Source organism: Protomyctophum bolini, assembly GCF_963924005.1.
Source record: "Protomyctophum bolini genome assembly, chromosome: 15".
In the NCBI taxonomy this organism is placed as follows: Eukaryota; Metazoa; Chordata; class Actinopteri; order Myctophiformes; family Myctophidae; genus Protomyctophum; species Protomyctophum bolini.
In genome coordinates this window covers 33,205,922-33,226,572 of record NC_137876.1, presented here as the reverse complement: position 1 = coordinate 33,226,572, position 20,651 = coordinate 33,205,922, and the positions used below count along the sequence as shown (strand labels likewise).

Sequence of the window (20,651 nt, the reverse complement as noted above, 5' to 3'; positions counted from 1 at the left end):
TGACGTGTGAGCTGGATAAATCAGTGAGAGTTGGAAAAAGTGCACGCAGAGCCAACTCGCAGGCAGTGCCTCAGGCCAGATGCCCGAGAATCGGCACAGGATTCTCTGAGTCACCAGTGTTGGTGTGACACACACGGCTTCCACATTTAGCTTCATACTGGGTGAAAGTGGCGTTCCAAAAATTATTTTTCCCCTCGGAATTCTTATTCACAATGAGATGGAGTTGAGGTGTTTGTGTTTGCTTGCTGGACCTCTAATTAATTTATTTGCATTAAATTGCCACTCGCCCATATAATTAAAAAGCAAGATGGCTGCCGATTGCGAGCGGAGAGACGGTGAGAGTAGTGACGTGTGAGCCGGGGGCGGGCCTCTGACAACAGCATGAACACAGGGCAGTGTTGCCAGGTTTGCGAATTGTAAGCGAGTTGCAGTGTATGTAAGTAGCGTGGTTAAAGTCCTTGTTTCTGAGCTTGTTGTGGCAACAGCACATGTAGACCAGTTTCTGTCCACCGCTTTTGGCACGTGACCAACTTAAGCTTTGTTAAATTAGATAGACAACAAAATAGAGGAAAACACCTTTGTAAGATTAACTGAGATTATTTACAGTATGTGGACTAAACTGTCAATTGAAAAGCTAGGCTTCTGTGGTCCTGAAAGTGCAGATAGGTTTCTTGTTTCTTTGTTTTTCCTTTCCCATCCTCTTTCCCATTGTCTGTCCAAAAATCTAAAATACTGTAGAAAACTCACCTCTTATTCAAGCGCATCTGACATTCCTTGACCTCTTTCATTTGTGGGTGTCTGCTATCCTCAAGCTGTTTTACTGCTTTGTTGACATCATCAACCCGTGACTGAACACCCACCATCTCTTGAGCTAGAATGCTCAACCTATGAATAAACAATCATTAGACACAACAAATGTAACAATGCAAACTGATACATGATGAAAACCCAACTAGTAGTCATAAACAAGTATTACGTTTGTTTTAGCCTGCCCTGAATAGAGATTAAGATGGGTGCAGTTATGGCATATATTGGAATTCATAATGTCATGCAACTTTATTACATTACAGTACATGACCGGACTGGGACTGCAATGATTATGCAGCACCCCTACCCACCTGAGACCTGAGATGACTAAAACGAACCAGAAAAAGAGATAGATCTGATACATATCATGTAGCCTCTTTCCACATACCTATTCTGTACAACTTCCAAGTCCTCCAGGTTCTTAGGCACGTCCAGGCCAACCAGCCACGTCTCCTTCTGACCCATCCACAACTCACAGGCGTCCGTCTCACTGAAGATGGTGTACAGGGCCATGGTGTCATCCAGCTTCTTCTGCCTCAGGTCAGCCAGAGACATGAGCTCCATGTACAAGTCCTTAATATCCTTCAGGCGTCTCTGGATGTCCGGGGTGTTGCGGAGCTCCTCCGGCAGCGCGTTGGCTTGCTTCACCAGGGCATCGATGGTGGCTCCGTTCTTGATCACCTCATTCTTGAGGTCGTTGTGCTTCTTCAGAAGCCGCTGGGTGGTGTACTCGTCGTGGCCCACATCCTCGCCACTCATCATCCGCTTGGTGTCCACCAACCAGGCCTTGAGGTCATCCGCGTCTCCCTGGAACTGGAAGAAACCTTGGGTGTCCTGGAGGTTCTGCTTCCGGAACGCTGCCAGCTCCTCTAGCTGCTCCCACTGTCGCCTGACGTCGTCCATGCGCTCCTGGACCTTGGGGGAGCCAAAGTGCTTGGCCTGGATCATCTTGTCGCCCTCGTCCATGACCTGCTGGAGGTGAGCGCGTCGAGCCCCCAGCTCGTCCTCAAAGGCGCTGTGCTTGCTCAGGAGGATGAGCACACTGGTGAGGTCCTTGCCATAGTCCAGGGAGGAGAAGATGTGCTCCTTCTCCTTAATCCAGCCCTCCAACTCCGCCATCTCCCACAGGAAGTTCCAGAAGCGCCGTGACTGCTCCAGTCGGGCCCTGCGCTGGGCTGCCAGAGAGCACAGCTCCTTGTAACACAGGTCCAAGTGCTGTACCCGGTCGCGGATCACCTGGGGGTCACAGGGCTTGTAGCCTGAAAGGGTAAGATTATAATTATCTTCACGTAACTCACTGAGTAACAAAAGGCACCAGTACAATGCATGCCAGAACATTATGCTGCTAATGATGTGGTGATTTTTGTTGATTGGCTATTTTGTTTTGGGAGATTTCTTCAGCCCAAGTGACAAATATCTGTAGTCCTTGTGAGTCTTTATTCTTAGCTGAGGCATTTGAAAACATTATTACTTTGTAATGTAATGCCCAACAAGAGACAAAATCCATTTTACATCACCCTGACCCAGAGTGGGGGATCAAACGCTCCATATGAGAGCAAATCCAACTCCAGTCATGTTTCACATGTACATTATCCCTTCTCTTTGACATTGGTTTGCTGTTTCTCTACAATCTACTACAGTACGTATTAAAAAGAGCAAAATAAAATATTTGAAAGATAAAATATTATTAATATTTACACTTACTTAATGAGTCTCCATTGGAAAATGTCAGTGCTGCAGCATTGGCATTTTCTACCCTCTCTGCCTGTAGGGCAATGTCATTTTCTACTAGGGCATGTTTCTGTAACAGGTCCTCAACTTCTAACAAGTGCTTTCCGAAGTCAGGAGACAGCAGGCGAGCCTGAGGGGAAAAACAAAAGGTGTGTCAGAGTGGCTTTAATCACTTTAGATGCTAAGTGTGCAGTAACCTTTAGTGCTGACCAACATCTATTCAGTTTCACAGTGTAGGTTTTGAAGTTCATGCTGACACACACGTTACAAGGACAGCATTCCTTCACTTAATATACAGTGAAAATGAATGGCTTATGAAATACAGTAGAGACATATCACATCTTTTTAAATATGTACATTCAAGCTGCAATATGGTTGATGCTGTGTATGAAGCATAGATCAGCACAGTGTCCATAATGCAGTAGGTTTCCAGGTAGTGATGGTAATATACATGCCTGTACTATGTAGTACTAGTCAGTGATATTGCTGTAATGAGTAGTGTTTAAATGAAGTGGTTACAGATCTGATTATAAAATCTATGAACTCAAAGCATTATGCTTTTGTTTTCTTGGGCTCACATGCTATGCTAGAATTAGTTACTACCACTATTTCTATTACTTACTTATTACTATTACGATATAGTGCAAATAGCCTGTGAAAATACAAAACCCTAAAGATGCACATTCATGGCTTTAGCAGGTTGGACAGTTGGTTAGAGCGTAGAGACAGTAATGCCACAGAGTTGATCCCTCAACCTGCCTGCTCACCAACTGCATCAGGATAAAAACCATCAGCTGAATGTCTAACATGAAAATGATGATATTACTTTCAATCTGCAGGGCACATTTTTATTTCCTTACTTATATAAAGTTATTTATTTATTTATTTGTATCCGTTTGGCTTTTCTCTTGGTCAGCACCTATTAATTTGGTTTTCAAATGGGCTATACCAATATATTATTATTATTATTAGTACTATCCAACAGCTCCCTACTGTACATCACCTTCATTTCATCCATCCAGCTGATGATGTACAACATCTCCTGAAAGATCCTCTGCAGTGTGAGGGTTTTCTCCAGGCGCGCCCTGCGGGCCTTCAGCAGCTCCTGCAGGTATTCCCACAGGCGCAGGACGTTGTCTTTGCGCACGTCAATGCGCTTGGCGTCGTGGTAGCGCTCAGACTCCAGCTCCTTGGAGATGGCCACCAGTGCTTGGACGCGCTCCTCGTACGCAGCGATGTCCGTCTCTATAGCGTCGTGCTTCTTCTTCGCTGCTTCTACAGCCGGCAGGTCGTAGCCAAAGTTATCCTGAGGAGACAAATTGGAGGCTGGAGAGTCTTTCAGGGCAGAGGAAATCTGAATGACCTTTAATGCAAAGGGTTTGTTGTGGTTTACAGGCAAGATAAACTGATGATCAAATTAGTTGTTCTTCATGGTTATGTGGTTATGCGTGTTTTGCATGTTTGTATAATTTAAATTATTTCTGAAATATCCTTTGAGCATGACATAACAGTGCTACAGACAAATAACGGTTCTAAATCCTAATTATCCATAATGTATAAATGATGTATTAGGAGTCAGGACAGATAGGCCTTTTCGGGGAGGGGTCAGAATAAATTATGGACTTAGACTGTTATTCGTCTCCAGGATGTAATCAAATCACCCATTCTCCTATATTCTTTAAATTATTTTAAACAGATTTCCCAAATTCATATCAACTAATACGTCATGGAGGCGCCCACAAATTGATTATTTTCAGCACAGCATTGCTATGAATGAAAAAGCCCTTTCTATTTTATTTCTATAGTTTTAAGACATTTACAGTGCAAAGTGAAAAGGCCAGGACTTTCGGTACCCGAAACTCGTATCCCGTATCACTGATCTAAGCTAAGGATGGTGTATATTAAAATGGCAAGACTAAAGGTCATTACACACTGGCGAATTGGCGAAGCGAATTGGCGACGCGAATAATTCGCATTTTTTTAAAACCAATTGAAGTCAATGGAAGCTTCCACATCAGTGGCGAATGTGCGAAAATGCGACAGTTTTCGCTCTTATTTGTTCGCTCTGGTGTCGAATTTTGCAGACATTCGCAGGCGAAATTCAACGGCTCTGACCAATCAGAATGCAGCCCAAACTTGTTGCTGTGTATAAACAGCGGCGTACCGTACAGTAGCTGTCAACAGAGCAGCCGCCGGTCCGGTTACGCAGGTCGGGATAGCACAGCAGCACACTGTTGCACACCTCCCCTCCTACAACTCTGTTGGGTGTGTGTGCGCTCGCGTGTGCATGCGCATTGCGCGAGCGTGCGTGCGTGCCGTGGACATGGCACATGGGTGTGCAACAGAGCAGCCGTCGGTCCGGCTACGCAGGTCGGGATAGCGCAGCGTGGACATGGCACATGGGTGTGCTAACAGTAGGGGAGAGCCGCCACGGATGTAACATTTTGCACGTTTCATTTTTTTACTCGGAGATCCGTTTATCTACATATGTAATATTTTCAGGCAACGGACCTACACTTGTCTGCTTCCATAAACCACTTTTTATTTTTCAATTGATCAAACAGGTCGGGAGTTATTAAACCGAAAGTGGACGCTGTTCCAGTGTTACATTTGTTGCGCCTGTCGGACTAATTGTAACAGCATGGAGTATAAATGTAACAACGCTAAAAAAACACCATTAAACATATCGTTTTCAGCTTAAAGCAATTATATTTCATTGAAGCAACTCCTTAGCATTGTTTTCATACCATGGATGTGATAAGAAAATGTATCAAACATATTGGGAAATATTAAATAGTATCGGGTGTACCAGTTTGGGCTTTTTTTTCAGTTCAATGGGGAAATACATTGATTAAACAAACGTTTGATTGATTGAGTTGTACAATGTTATACAACCCTAAACTAATTTTAGAATACACTACACAATACAATACAATTTTAGAACATATAATATTGGCCAATATGTCAAATATGTAAATATTACTTATAATGGCATTGAATGGAAGCGGACCATTTGTAACACATGTTACAATTGACCCTCCCTCCGAAGTTTTCTTTGCCGTTGCTTACAGACCAGAATGAACGTGAATTCCGTTTAAACACGATGCAAACTAATGAAGAACATAAGCATGAAGACATCCATGTGGATTTTTATTCACCAACACCAAAGAAAAATATATAAAAAAGTTAAAATGACCAGTGAACAGGCTCATCAAAAAGCTAAGATCTGCACTAGGCTATTTCTACTGTGCAGAGTCTGCAGACCCGTTTTTGACCCGAAAATAAAGACTTTATAACCGGAATATATGCCCACATGCACGGGCGCGGCCGGTACCAATTGTATACCTATGTGGGCCGGTACGAATTAATTGGACCCCTCCATCTGTGAAGTACTGGATACGGGGTTATTAAAGAAAGGATACCAAAGCGGGAGGGGGAGGAAAGGAGAGGAGGAGGGAGAGGAGAGGAGCTATAATCGCACAATACGCGTCGCATAGATGTGTACGGTGTATAGCCAAACGCGAATAAATTCGCCGGGCAAATATTTCGCATTTTCAGATCGCTTATTCGCATCGCGTCGCTAATTCGCCAGTGTGTAATGACCTTTAATCGTATAACTGTTGCAGTCACTTGACAAAGTTTGTGTATTTTCCACTTTCAACATAGCTTCCTTATTTTGCAACAATGTTGATCAAATGTTCACGGTAGTAGTACATACAGAATGGCTTAAAGACCAGTTGAAATGGCTTTGACCATGGCATGACCATAGTGGCATGACCATAGTGTGAATAATTTCCTAGTGAAACAGGGGCTGGGTATGTCATAAATAAAAAAACTCAATGCGGAAGAGTAATTGATACTCTAGGAGTCTAGGTATTAGTACATATCATGCTAAAAGTGTGGAAAAACTATTTTCATTTCAGCTGAACTTTAAGTGGTTTAATTAACTGAGATGAAAATTGTAGTTGTGCTGTTGCTGTTGTTGTTGTTGTTGTGTACCTGAGCGACAAGCCTCTGGTTCTCCAGGAGCCAGGTCTCTCTCATGGCAGCCTTCCTGTCAAAGCGCCGGGCCATCTGCTCCAGTTTCTCCTGTCTGATCAGCTCGTCCCTCAGGACACGCTCCCGCTCGTGCTCCGCCCTCTCCAGACGCTCCCAGCCCTGTGCATGAAACAAAATCACAGGAAGTCTCAGCAAAGTTCCACAACCCAACAGGGAGTGCAGTGTCTAGTCCGTTGAATAGCCGGTTGTTCAGAACCAGCACAAAAGCCTCTGCCCGGGCTCTGGACCTGATCACCATATCACTGATCTCCATATATGGAGCTGGCCTGCTCTGACATCACACCACTTCATATTTGGGCATGCCTGACACAGAACTCCATATATAGGGATAAAGGGACACAGAGAGATGGGTGAACGGGTACTCTGACACGGGTACAACAGGTATTGCATAGCCGGGTGGGGCATGGATCTCCAACTCCATCGTTACCGACTGTGCTCTATACAGCTGGGAACCGGTTCTGTAAAGACAAACGCTGTAATGACCAGGATGTCGCCAGAGGCTTTGCCAACAACTACTTAAAATGAATGTTCCACAGTATGACTTTATTCTCGGTTGTGAGACTGTATGTTAACTTTCCAGAAAAGGATACAACAATTGCTTTTCTTTTTTTAACCACATGAACCTTAGCATCCCTATTCTGGACTGGGCATACTAAGCGAACATTCCACGACCAAAACAGCAGATCTACAAGCTCATAATGTGCCATATTACCTGTGGATCGGCAATTTTAGGAATATGGATTTGTTTTTAGAGGGTGAAAAGGAGGGGACCAATAGACCCCTGGGGGACCCCCGTTAGATTAGGGTTTAAGTAGTTAAAGCAGAGTTAATTAATTTATATTAACTATGTTTTCTCAGTGTGGAGTCTCACCCTGTTGATATCTGCGACCAAGGCTCCTTCTTTAGGGGTGTAAACCCTCTGGTTGTTGGCCCGCATTCGACTCTGGATGGTGAATAGCAGCACTTCCAGGTTGCCCTTTTCCTGAAATCTGAAAACAAAGCAATCAAATCAAAACTGAGGTGGAGAAATCTAATAAAACTAAATGGAAAACAGCACAACTCACATACTGTAAATCACTGTCATAAAACAAATGTAAAAGTTACACCAACTTTATTCATAGAGCATCTTTCACACAACCTTAATTGACCTAAGTGCTGCACAGGTAAAGCAGAACACATCAATGCTAAAAACATAAAAGCATCCATGAATACATACAGGAGACACATAATGTAGTTGAATTGAATTGAATTGAATTGAATTACCAGATACTGTAGCACAGAGTTTCCCTTTCTAATTTGGTAAAACATTGTTTTTATAGAATACCCCAATATTGCATTACTATCTTATAAAAGCTGCAGTCTAGTGTACTGTGAACTCACTTGGGTGGCTTCTCTACAGTGCGGTAGGAGTTGAAGGCCTGTAGCTGCTGCTGGACTCCTGTCAGGGAGTTGGCTAGCTTCCGGTTGTTCAACACAATGATGGTTTGCTCGATCCACGTGAGCAGATCTGAGGCCAGCGTCTCATATTTGTCAATCATCTGCTCAGTCTCAATAGCATGTTCCAGAACCTAAAATGTAACGATTAGATGAGCCAAAAGTCACAGAAACAAATGCACACAGACAATTACAAATAGAAACACACACACACACACAAACACACACACACACACACACACACACAAACACACACACAGCACCATAGGTCCACATACAGTATATTCACCTTGCCAACTCTCTTGCCCTCAACAGCAAGTTGCTTCATCTTTGAGAAGTAGTGGTAGAACGCCACAACGTACGTGATGATAGACTTTTCATCAGGGTTCTCTGTATACACATCTGCAAGAAACGCACAACACAACAACACAACAGTCAGTTAAGCACTGAGAGCCAAAGCAGTGAACACAGTAACCCAACCCAGGACTCTTTTCTCCAGGGTTTATGCTCATAAATAATATAAGTTCTAAAAGAAGACCCGTTAACTTGCCTTCTGGGTCCAGTAGTTTGGTCACCCCAAGCTTCTGCTCCGCTACGTTGAAGGCGTTGTGAAGGTTGTGGGTTGGGTTGGACTTCTTCAGACTGTTATAATCCACTAGATCTGGCCTGGGAGAGACGGAGAAAGATGGAAATGGAAATAGGAGACAGAGAGAGAGAGAGAGAGAGAGAGAGAGAGAGAAAATGGGAGAGCACAAAAGAACAAGACAAAAAGAGAAGAGTGAAAGAGATGAACGATGAGTGGAGAATGAAGACGAGAGACATTGAGCAGAAAGGTTTTGCAGCGTGTTTACATTGATGGAGACAGGACCTGCGAGAGTGGATTGGGCGATTCATCTCAGCTTACCGGTGTTTGTGTATGAGGGCGTTGAAGGCCATGCCGTCTTTCCAGCAAGTGGTGAAGTTGGTGATGTTGACGTTGGGATATCTGTGAAAATAAAGCCAGGGGGCTGTCACTGGCTGTGCAGCGGTAACATTTCTGAGAAGCTTCTGGTGCAGATCCGTTGCCAAGTTCCATTGTGTTAGCATTAGCCACCATGGCTAAACAAGAGCTATTGATCCTGCAGCTTTAAGGCTTGACGATTGATTTGCATCGATCCCACAAACCTGTAGAAATGTAAAGGATACTCTGCAAACCATGAGCTCACATTTCATGTCATTCTTTCTGCTGCTCTTTCCATTGCTCGGCTTTAACCTTTCTGTGAGAGGGTATATTTCTATCAGACCTTCTTTCATGTAGTGTTTGTACAGACAAGCTTCCCTTGTGGGGCAATCAATATTTCACCTTCACTTTTTACTTGTCTTGAACTAGAGCTGGACCCAGACGCAGTTGCAATCAATATTAAAACCAATCCTTGGGAATCCTGTTAGACAGAATGTGAAATCTGCAGAACTATTCAGCATAGAGTAAATTGGGGGTTTGCAACATTTTTTCAGGCCGAGGGCCCCTTAGATCACACATATTGTATAAAATATATGTTGGACTCCAGCGAAGTTCATTCCCTCTTGTACAATGAAAAATAGCAGTAATTTAAACAATTTGATCTAAGCGTGAAGTCGTGTGTGACCAATATAATCTTTATTCATTTTTCGTCTAGTTTATTTTTGTTGACAAAATATTTGTATATCATATTTAGTCATAGTTTCAGTAGTGTTGTGATTTGGAATGACCTTCTATAAGGTCTCTAGAAGTCTCTATCAGCTAAGGTAATCTATCATGACGATAAAGTTGGATTACTATACCATTGGTATTTTTGAGTATTCTGAATGTGGGTATTGCTTCCCTCTTTGTTTAGTATTGATGTGTGAATTGTGTAGGATTGATGTTTTTTTGTTTTGCCCCACCAAATCAGATAAAGAGTTGATCTGTGCCTACACTGTAGTCCTCTGTCACTCAGCCTGTTAATTCCTGCTGCTCGAAAACCTGCTGTTACTTTGAACAGTGCACTCCATGGTGCTATACAACTACTTCTTGTACTCCTGCCATATTCCCTCCCACTCACCCTGCCGTCTTCATCTGGCACCACAGGAGAAGAGCGTCCTTGGCCGAGCGGGTCTCTTTCTGGTCGGCCTGACCGGTCTCCACGATGATGTCCTGGATCTGAAAGGAGCCAGAGGCCCAGAGCAGGAGAAGATGAGTTGAAAGGAGCCAGAGCAGGAGAAGATAAGTGGGGAAAAAAGCTTAACTAATGACTGTCAGGAGGTTGATATCAAAAAGAGTGATTCACAACAAGCACATCACTCATACATTCCAAAACATGTTATTTGGGGCAGTGTATCTCCAAGTGGTGTCTGGAGACCCCCAGGGGTTCTTGAGGAGCTTCCAGAGGGTCCCAAGCAAAATCAATTTGAAATAGCATAAACATCTTTTGAACCACTTCCGACCCAGCTATTTAAAAATAGCCAGTCTACATGCTCACGACGTGTCACATAGCTCACCGTTGTGAGCTAGTAGCTCACAGGGTTAGCGTTGAGCTTTTTTTAAACACAAATGTTCTGCAAATGAGGGTCTGCAGCAAATCGAGCTGGGAGTCCTTGACATGAAAACATTAGAGAACCGGGCGCAAACAGGGAGCATTTCATGTTCAAGTGACATATACACATCCCTTCGAAATACATCATTTATTTACATCATGAGACTAAATTTGTGTTTAATTTGTGTGTTTCGTTTTTTGTAAAACAAGACTGCAATGTCAGTTCAGTTGTTATACATCGGCATAGTTATTTCACAGTCTGGATCTGTGCCAATTGAAAACGTAGTCAAATTGATAGGAGGGCGAGGAGGTGGGGGCACTTTCATTATCAAGGTTCTTCTTATTTTCCACACAGTGGGATAGTAATTAGAGCGGTGATGTGATCTGAGAGACAGGGCCCACGGAGAAGACTAAATTTAGCCTGCTTTGGTTCTCTGGCTGTTTTCATATCATAAGGAAGGAGACAGGAGTGAGTGACTTGCTTATAGTTTGTCTATTCTTTTCTTTTTGGTGTGTAAAAGGGTTGAAAAATGCATACTGTTTGAACCAGCGCAGACTAAAAATAACGGGGTTGCTGTCAAATTAAAAATAAATACACTATTTTTCAACTAGTAGATGAAGCGAATCAAACTGACATGTTCTGATATTCTCCGTGAGCTGCTAACAATCTATCTATTTTCAGTATTTTGGTTCCCAGGGAGACGTGAATTTTCTCTTTCGAGTATCGAGCAAAGCATTTTGGGAATCACTGCACTAGATTATCCTGAATGATTGAATGTGTACGTTACACATGACCAGAATATAGAGATGTGTGTAGTAATGGTGGACTGTAACCACATGAACACTAGTGCCTCTATTCTGGGGCAAACATACAGCGGAAATAGCAGATCTACAAGCTCATGCGTAGCTCCAGAGTCCAGACTGGACCAAGTATAAAGCGTAGGGATTAAGTTAAACTCAGAGATTAGTTATTTGACATCATCGCCCCATTCAAATTCCTCTGAAGGAGCGATGCACAATTATCTTCACTACTCAGAATTGATATTCAGGATATTCCGACTGAAAGGCATTCATTTTAACAACAGCAGAACTGGGTTTACCTGGAAGCGCAGGATGATGGTCCAGATGAGACCCAGGATGAGGCGGTGGTTGCCATCCACGATGTCATGGGACCCCATGTTTTCCAGGTGGACTCGCTGCTCCTTGAGGAACTGCAGGGCCTTGTCCACATTCTCCAAACAGTGGATGCGCATGCGACCCTTAGTAGGCCTTGGCTGGGAGAGAGAGATGAGAAAGGGGGAAAGATGACAAGGACAAGAAAAGAGACAGATGCAACCATATAAAGCTGGGGATTATAGTTATTGTGTAGGACTTCAGAGGAAGACCACACACACACACACACACACACACACACACACACATACACACACACACACTAGACAGGACTGTTTTCCAGCTAGTCTGGTCTCTTCTTGTGACCACCGTGCTCTGACTTCTGGTGCGTTACCCACTCAAAATAACATCATGAAAAATGGAGGTGATGGATCACACAAAGTGGCAAGAGTCAATTTAAATTATTTTTATTTTCTACATAGCAGATGAGGCAGACGTTTCGGCTATCCAGCCTTCATAAGCACACTGAATTTAAATTGACTCTGTATCACTTTCGTTTTTCAGATTGTCTGGTCTAACAGCAGCATCGTACCAGTCGTTCCCCAGAGAGAACCTCCAGTAGTTTGATGAGCATGCGTCCATCTCTGAGATCCAGATAGAGGTCAGAGATCCGACAGCCAACCCGAGACAGGATGGAGTTGACCCACTTGGTGAAGGTCTTCTTCTGGACAGCCTCACGCTCATCTGATGAAGTTAAGAATAATATAAATGAAAAACATGATCTCCTAACACTAATATCTTTCTCTACTGCTCATCGCAATTTAGCTAAATTAACCAAGAGAATAGCAACAAAATTAAATTAAACAAAGATTTTGCTGAGAGGCAGATGACAATGGATACAATTTTGCAATGTATACTGCACATACATTTAATTTTCCTCACATTTTTAAAACAATACAAAAACAGTACACAAAATAATAAAGGAGGGAAAAGTCCCAAGAGGAGGCAAGAAGCAAACAGGCTTATATGAGCCCCCCTAACTATAACAATATATAATTAACCAGTATAATTAACCACATTAGTAGGACATGATTTGCAACAACAATTAGCCAACAAAGTTGGCACGCATAATTATATAGAATTACAACTGACATGATTGTAGCAAGGACATGAAAGGACATTTCATACTCACTCTAATGCAATAGCACACTGCAGAACATACTGTAGTATCAGCACGGTTGGAAAGTAACACAATAATTAATTGTGCTCTCGTTAGTGTAATTGAGCAGCTTATTCATTTAGTTTTTTTTTAAAACATTATAAATCTAATTCTACTTTCACTTGAGTAGACTTCTGATGAAGTATTGCATTCCACTACTTTTGGAAAGGTATGGATTACAGAGTAGCCTCCAGTTATGCGGCTCAATCAGATGGAGATTCCATTGAGGTTTGCGTTGAACCTATTTTCCCTCATAGGTCAATCTTTGAATAAGCTTTCTTATAAACAAAGCTACAGTCAGAATGCTACATTGATCCGTGTAACAAGAATCTGTTACTCAGTCTTCAAAAGAACTACACACTAACCTTACTTCTACTTGAGTAGTACATAACTACTATCTATGTTTGTAACAGTATTTCTACGACATTACACTACGACTTTCCATCCCTGCATATCAGCACACTTATTATCATCAATATTACCAATGAATATTCCCATAGCACAGATTAGCGTTCATTTTACATCTCTACTTATACTGTACCCCCGATATGGCTGATAAAGCTCTGTTGTAATTATGCTTAGAAAACATAACTGTGGAGTCGCGTAGGTGTACAAATGTAAATATCTCGGCACCTGTAGTGCAAATTTGGTATGAAAACGTACAAAGGTCCAAAGAGAGTGAACAGCACCATTTGACCAGACTGACACATTAAAACGCAGGCAGATGTGACACCTACTGACACCTAATGAAAACTGACTTCCGCTGTACCATATGTGCATATGACCCACTGTTCTCTGTTCTGAGGGTGGGTGATGTGATGCGGTAGCAGTTGCTGTGTGGGTGGGCATGGGGATTGATTAAATGTACTAATATTTATAAAGAAAGAGACTAATATTGATGCTGAGCAGATAAATTATCGTTTTCTGTAAAACGGTTAGGAGCAGGGTCAAGCAATGTAAATATGTAATGCTAATACACTCCCATTTATAATAATGATACATCAGACTTTGGAGATCGCTATTCTTGGTACTCAAAGATGCTTTACATAAACTAAAGAAACAACTCTGAATGAAAATAAATAAATAAAAGTGGTATAATAAAAGCAACAAAAAAGAAAACCCTCCATCCACTGTGGTGCATGCGGCTTTGTCAAGCATACATGAACACAATTGGAATTGGCCCATAACTTTGTGAAGGCAATTGCAGCCAAAGGGTATGAAATCCATGTTTGAATCCACAGTGCCCTAGATTATACAGGTAATTAGCTGAAAGATGGACGGAGGGACAGACAGACCCACAGGAGTGAAAAGAATAAAAAAGTCCTTCAGCTTTGCCTGTTCTCGCCTGGCAGGGATAAAAACATGTTTAACAAAAAGCACAATAAACAGTCTAAAAATGTGGGTTTTGAGGGTGTTTTACTCCCATTATTAGAATAAACAATTATATAGTAGATTAGTAGTAGTAATAACAACCAATAAGACGCACTGAGGGCTGAAACAACAGAGCTTCTTAATATGGTTAATACTGCTTCAGTTAAGAAGCAGGAGTTAAAATATGAATTTGGTGTCCGTGAGGTCATATGTAGAGTTGCTGGCCGGCTCCATATATGCAGATCTAGGTGATAATCCAGTCTTCTCCATATATGGCTATCCAGGGTTTGATGAGGTCAGTGTCGTGATCTTCATATATGGAGATCCAGGTGATGATAGTTAGCGCCACATATGGAGAATTGGAGATCCATGTGTTGTACCAACTTGATTCATTTGCAAGTGTGACTCACGTCGTGGCAACCACACTGGTTGCATGAGACACAATATGTTTTCGGGCCAGGAGGGCGTAAAATGTGTGCTAATTAGTAAGGCCAGACCAGTTAGGGCCCAGGTAGGGCAGGGCCTTAATTTTCGGGCCTGTTGAGAACTCTAGACTTCAGTATGACAGGATCACAACGTTTCGACCGCCTATGGGTCTTCTAAAAAGATAAGTCTTAAAAAGACAAAAGAGTGGCAGCACACTGATAGCCAAAGTGCCGATTATTTATTAGGATGCAGAGTAGGAACCAACGTTTGGCAGATGCAACTGCCTTCTTCAGGGTATGTGACACCCTATGGGTCTTCGTCAGGTATGATGATTTATGTCTTTATAAACAGCCAATTAGCTACTACAAAGGTTATGCAAAGCTCGGCCAATCACAGCGGAAATTAGGTAGGTTACTCCAGTGACCACACTAATAATTATTATTATTACATGTATTATTATTATTATTATGACCGTAGGTCGCCGTTTGCTATGAAAACCTGCATCTCCAAACTGTCGGTCGGTCACGCCTCCATATATGGTCAAGCCTCATGACATCACGCCTCCATATATGGTCACACCTCATGACATCATGCCTCCATATATGGTCACGCCTTGTGACATTACGCCTCCCTATATGAAGATCACGAGACTGACCTCATCAAACCCTGGATTGGAGAAGACTGGATCACACCTAGATCTGCATATAGAGCCGGCCAGCAACTCTACATCTGACCTAAAACCTCAAACCCATAGATCTCCATATATGGAGCTGACCTGTTCTGACATTCCATATCCTCCCTGTGATAATGCTGGGCGTTGGCCGGAGGTTCCAGGGAGTAGACAGGTCCACAAGTAAGTTTCAGGCATATTATTTACCTCCAAAGTGCAGTGACAATACAAAAAGTACTAAATACTGGCCAAATTAACATTCCAAAAATAGGAAACAAAATACACCTGCTGGCTAAAGTTTAAGAAAACACAACAGATCTTTAGAGACTGTTACAGGCTAGTTAACCTTCGATGAGGTCCTGGCTTGCAGCTCTCCCTGATGTCTCTCAGGTAATACTGAACTGCCTCCACCTGCAGCAATCCTGCTTTTATACAGGTGGGGCAAACCATCCCCTAATCAGCAATTAACTCAACCACACGGCCAACTAAAGCCTATGAGTAATCTTCCACACTACTATACTTTAGAGGAATATACACTCAAACATATTTCAAAGGCCCAATTCATTCACAGGGCCTAACATAAAGACCAAACATAATACACACAGGAACAAACACCCCTCCTCCTCTACAGTACTTGGCACCCTCCAATCTAGAGAGGAGTGCCAGTACTGCAGAGGAGAGGCAGGTGACAAACATACAGTACCAATGCAACTCCAGTATCAATAAATACATACATATAGGGCACAAGCTGGCCTGGCCCGTGACACTCCCCACCCGTTCCGCTTCGATGTCTCCCTTTTGACTGACTTTGACTTTAAACTCTAGACAGGTTCTCAACTGTCTCAACAGGCCCGAAAATTAAGGCCGGGCCCTACCTGAGCTCTCATTAAACCCTGACTGTACACTCAAGACACTGCCACCGCTGCCACCCTTAGATCTCCATATATGGAGCTGACCTGTTCTTACATTCCATATGTTGATCTGACCTAATCAAACCCTGTACATATTCCATATGGAACATATGGAATGTCAGAACAGGAAGGACGGGTGGGGTAAGGATCAACATATGGAATGTCAGAACAGGTCAGCTCCATATATAGATGGGTTTGAGGTTTGAGGTCAGATGTAGAGTTGCTGGCCGGCATCTAGGTGATGATCCAGTCTTCTTTATTATGGTTGATGGACTGACAACCATATATGGAGATCTATGTCACGACTCACGAGAAGCAATACCATATATGCAGACGTGGTAACGGACAGGAGATTCAGGTTTTCATAGTAAACGCGACCTTCGGTCGCAATAACACACTGATAAGGAAACCTGTGAAGCTATCCTCTATGACAAAAACGGTTTAAGTCAAAAGTGAAAGTTTTGGCTTAAAGCACTGCCCCATATACAAATGTCATATTTCAGATGAAAGCTGGCCAAGAGAAGACTTGGGGGTGACATTATAAGAAACTAGGACAGCGGTGGGGTGGTTTTCCTTGTGGAACAATACCAACTTGCTTATAGTTGATTGCACACCAACACATCCCTCAGCATTGACACACATTTGAGCTGGACTCAAAAACTTTGTATTTCCATATGGGCACACTAGGGCACACTAGGGCAGTGTGCTGTCACCTTTGTTATATTTTATACACAAACTATTGTCATAGAGGATACCAAGGACATTGTCAAACAGGGTCCAGTTCTAAATGACATCATCGACTGGTTTGAGGCCTCACATTTGTATCTGAATACATCAAAGAGAAAAAAGCATATTTTATATGTCTATTATCAGAGGAGAGGAGTATATATATATATAATATTTTATATTTTAGACAGAATGCTCCAACCCCCACTGTCTATTAGAGGAGTATGAGGTGGTGGCAGAGAGTATAAATAGTTCGGTCTTATTATAGATCACAAACTACAGTATGCTGGGACAAATGTGCTGATGCTATTTTTAAGAAGGGCCAACAGCGCAGGTACATTCTTAGAAAACTGAATATTTGTAACATCGATAACGTAATTCTGGCCAAGGGTGGGTGATTTCTGTCTCGACACTGCCTTCTCCTATAGTCTGGTCAGTGGTCTGGCACGGTTCAGTAGAGAGCACAATTGGGAGGGATAGCATGTTCCTCCGCAGTCCGCACACAATATATGCCCTTTGGGTGAAACTCCTCACTGTCAGATAAAAAGAAGCAGCTGGTGACTCCATGTATAACGTAGAAGACATGCTTGTCTACACCCTCCCCAGACCAAACAGTAGGGGTTGGCAATGACAGGGACAAAAAGTAAAAAAATAAATCATGTACCATCTGTACCTGACTGAGAATGCAGTCAGCCTGGTCAGGTACAGGCTGACCAGGATAGTGGATAGCATGTACAACATGTTATCCACTTTCAGGGGAGTTCCAGCCACTGCCTTCAGGTTGGAGCCGAGGCAACAAGCAATCTAATGTATTAACATGGCAATAACTCAATTAAACAAGATGCAGGAAGCAATGGGGAGTTTGGGAAAATAGAGCGAATAGAGTATGTGGAATACATCCACTAAATTATGTAGAATTACATGGACTAGGATGTGGAACACATGAAGAAGGGGATGTGTGTGTGTGTGTGTGTGTGTGTGTGTGTGTGTGTGTGTGTGTGTGTGTGTGTGTGTGTGTGTGTGTGTGTGTGTGTGTGTGTGTGTGTGTGTGTGTGTGTGTGTGTGTGTGTGTGTGTGTGTGTGTGTGTGCGCGTGCGTGATGTGGGTGTGTGCATGCATGTGGTCCCCTCATCTCCCCCGTACACCATGTTTATTCCAACTCCCAGATATGAGTGCAAAGGACCGCATCCTTAATGACTCTTGTAATAAATGATTTAGACCCCAGTGCAAGGAACAGCCTGAGAGAAGAAACACGAGGAGAAGGAAAGAGAGGGAAAACATGCACAGAAATAGAGGCATAGGAGGCAAAGACAAACCAGAGCAGGGCAGAGGAAACAGAGGGAGAAATGAGGGAGTGAGAGAGAGAGAGAGAGAGAGAGAGAGAGAGAGAGAGTGTAAAGATAAAACAGAGAAGTAAAGTTGGTTGGGGGGGCAGACACAGACATAAGAGGGGAAAAGTGATCAAGGAGAGAGAGATAGAGAGGCACATGCTTTTAGATTCAGTCTACAGAGACCAATCCAGGAGAAAATCGAAAATAAAGAACAGTAAAGAATCATTAGCTGTCCCCTGAACAACTCAGTACCCACTGATACCATCCATGGCCTCCTAGACAGTCAAAGTGAGCCTATAGCTGTGTTTACTGTTTACTTAGCCATAAGCTGCAAAGTCCATTAAATAAATCATGCTCCTCCCTACTCGCAAAAGCAAAACAACAGCACGTGCAAGAACAACCATGAAGGTAACCATCCTATGCAATAGTAATAGCGGTTAAAACATGCTATAGTCATGTACCTCAGGCTCTGTGAGGCTAAAAGCTCCATTAAGAGCCGCCTTTGCATCAGCAATTCAGAAACACTCGCGTCACATTATGTCAGCAGTATGGGAAAGGGGAATAAGAGGTAACACATAACACGACCAACCTTAAGGTGGTATCACAAAGCAGGCAAGAGAATAATACAATTACAATACCCACCATAAGGTGGAACCAGTACTTGTGTGGTGTGTGACAGAGAGCGTGTGTTTGCACGCATGGACCTAGTTAGAAACCCATGACAAATGTGGTGTGAGATATTTGGGATGCTATCTGTTATGGGAGAGTAGAGAGACGTACTGAGGAAAACCAAAAGACAGAAGAATTATGGGATTGAGGAAGAAGACCGATAAGATCAGTACACTTGTACTGGTCTTATCGCTGTGTGTATACGTAACGTACGTACGTATGTACGGGGGCGTGAGTTGAACACTACTCTACTCTAAGTAACTTTAGTCTAATACACTTTAGTGTAATACATGAGCTCCTTGACAAAAACTTCCCTGTGAATAATTCCTGTTCAGTCTCACCCCAAATTTTCATAGGGGTTTTAGGAACATATACACACAACGTGCAAGCAGGAATTAACATTAGCAGTGTGAAATAATAATAATACTGTCAACATAATAGTGAAAATGCATTTCAACAGTCTATTAAGTCTGTTCTGTATGGCACATTGCTGGAGCTTATAATAAGATGTAAACAAAAACAAGTTGTTTTTGCATACCCAACAGATGTGACCCTTGACCTTGTCAATAAATGACTCTCTCTCTCTCTTTTTTGTTTTACAGAAGCCAACTATTTTACTTTCAAATCATTCCTGTAAATGTGATGGCTGTTCCAGGCTTCTCTCTCCCCAGCGTGCCTGCCTGCGTTATGGTAGGTACAAGTCTTACTAAACACTGTTCTGTTTCACATGCTTTTACTTAGTGATCTCTCGTCCACCGCTTTGACTCCAGCGACAGACCCATGACTTATTCACGCTGATGGATTTTTCCTTTTCCTTCCCCCCCCTCCCCCCCCCCCCCCCCCCCCCCCATAGTCAGCTGCCCCAGTATTCCTGAGTCATGGCACGTCACACTGTCACACACCACTGTTACCTCCTTTTTTCTATTTAAAAGAAAGTTTTATCCCACGATTTTGCAACCCATTTTTTCACCCAGTGTCAATTATCGAATGTAATCCTGGGCGCTACACTTCCTCTGCCAACCTGGGGGGGCAGCGGACTGACCTCATGCTTCCTTCTATGCATGAGGAGTCCAAGCTGCTTCTTTTCACCTGACAGGGGAGAGTTTCCCTGGCCGGACTAAGTGCGTAGAAGGAACACGTTATTTCAACCAGTTCCTTTACCCTCCATCAGGCTGGCCAGGGGGAGGTACCGGTCGTTTAGAGACCAGGATTACTACTTTTTTATTACTGCATGTTTTTTGTGAGGGTACCTACCCTAGGGGACACGGGGAGAACATGCAAACTCCACACAGAAACGCCCTTTCGCCAACCCCCGCCTCGGGTATGGGCACTGATGACGCGGAGGAGGGAACACGCCCTCAGCGCCCACAGCGTCCCCAGTGGGAATCGAACCCAGGAACTTCTACCTGTGAACTCAACCCAAGATTTGGGTTGAGTTCATTAAATTTGTTTTTGCAACTCAGTTAACTCAGACAGCTTAAATGTGAAATCTAAAATGATTTAAGGGATAGCAAACATGTATCGTTGTTATGATGGGTTATGGAAAGTTGTAATTGCTTTCCTCCGTACACAGTAAAATCCTTAGTGAAAATTAACACGTTTTTAAGTTCTGGGGGAACATTCACCACACGTTGCAAGATTGGATTATTTTCA

At 42.9% G+C, this 20,651-nt stretch overlaps 1 protein-coding gene across 2 annotated transcripts in view; it reads right to left on the bottom strand.

Moving 5' to 3' along the window:
- The window catches only part of sptb (spectrin, beta, erythrocytic), a 57,387-nt gene that overhangs the window by 26,261 nt on the left and 10,475 nt on the right, over positions 1-20,651 (bottom strand). For both annotated transcript variants that reach the window (XM_080783909.1, XM_080783908.1), the window contains 13 exons: positions 12,268-12,419; positions 11,663-11,836; positions 10,092-10,189; positions 8,936-9,016; positions 8,582-8,697; positions 8,321-8,433; positions 7,978-8,165; positions 7,469-7,586; positions 6,538-6,696; positions 3,542-3,844; positions 2,512-2,668; positions 1,196-2,066; positions 748-885 (listed from right to left, as the gene is read on the bottom strand). In XM_080783909.1, coding sequence (XP_080640035.1) covers positions 748-885; positions 1,196-2,066; positions 2,512-2,668; positions 3,542-3,844; positions 6,538-6,696; positions 7,469-7,586; positions 7,978-8,165; positions 8,321-8,433; positions 8,582-8,697; positions 8,936-9,016; positions 10,092-10,189; positions 11,663-11,836; positions 12,268-12,419 — 2,668 coding nt within the window. The remainder of the gene's footprint in view (positions 1-747; positions 886-1,195; positions 2,067-2,511; positions 2,669-3,541; positions 3,845-6,537; positions 6,697-7,468; positions 7,587-7,977; positions 8,166-8,320; positions 8,434-8,581; positions 8,698-8,935; positions 9,017-10,091; positions 10,190-11,662; positions 11,837-12,267; positions 12,420-20,651) is intronic.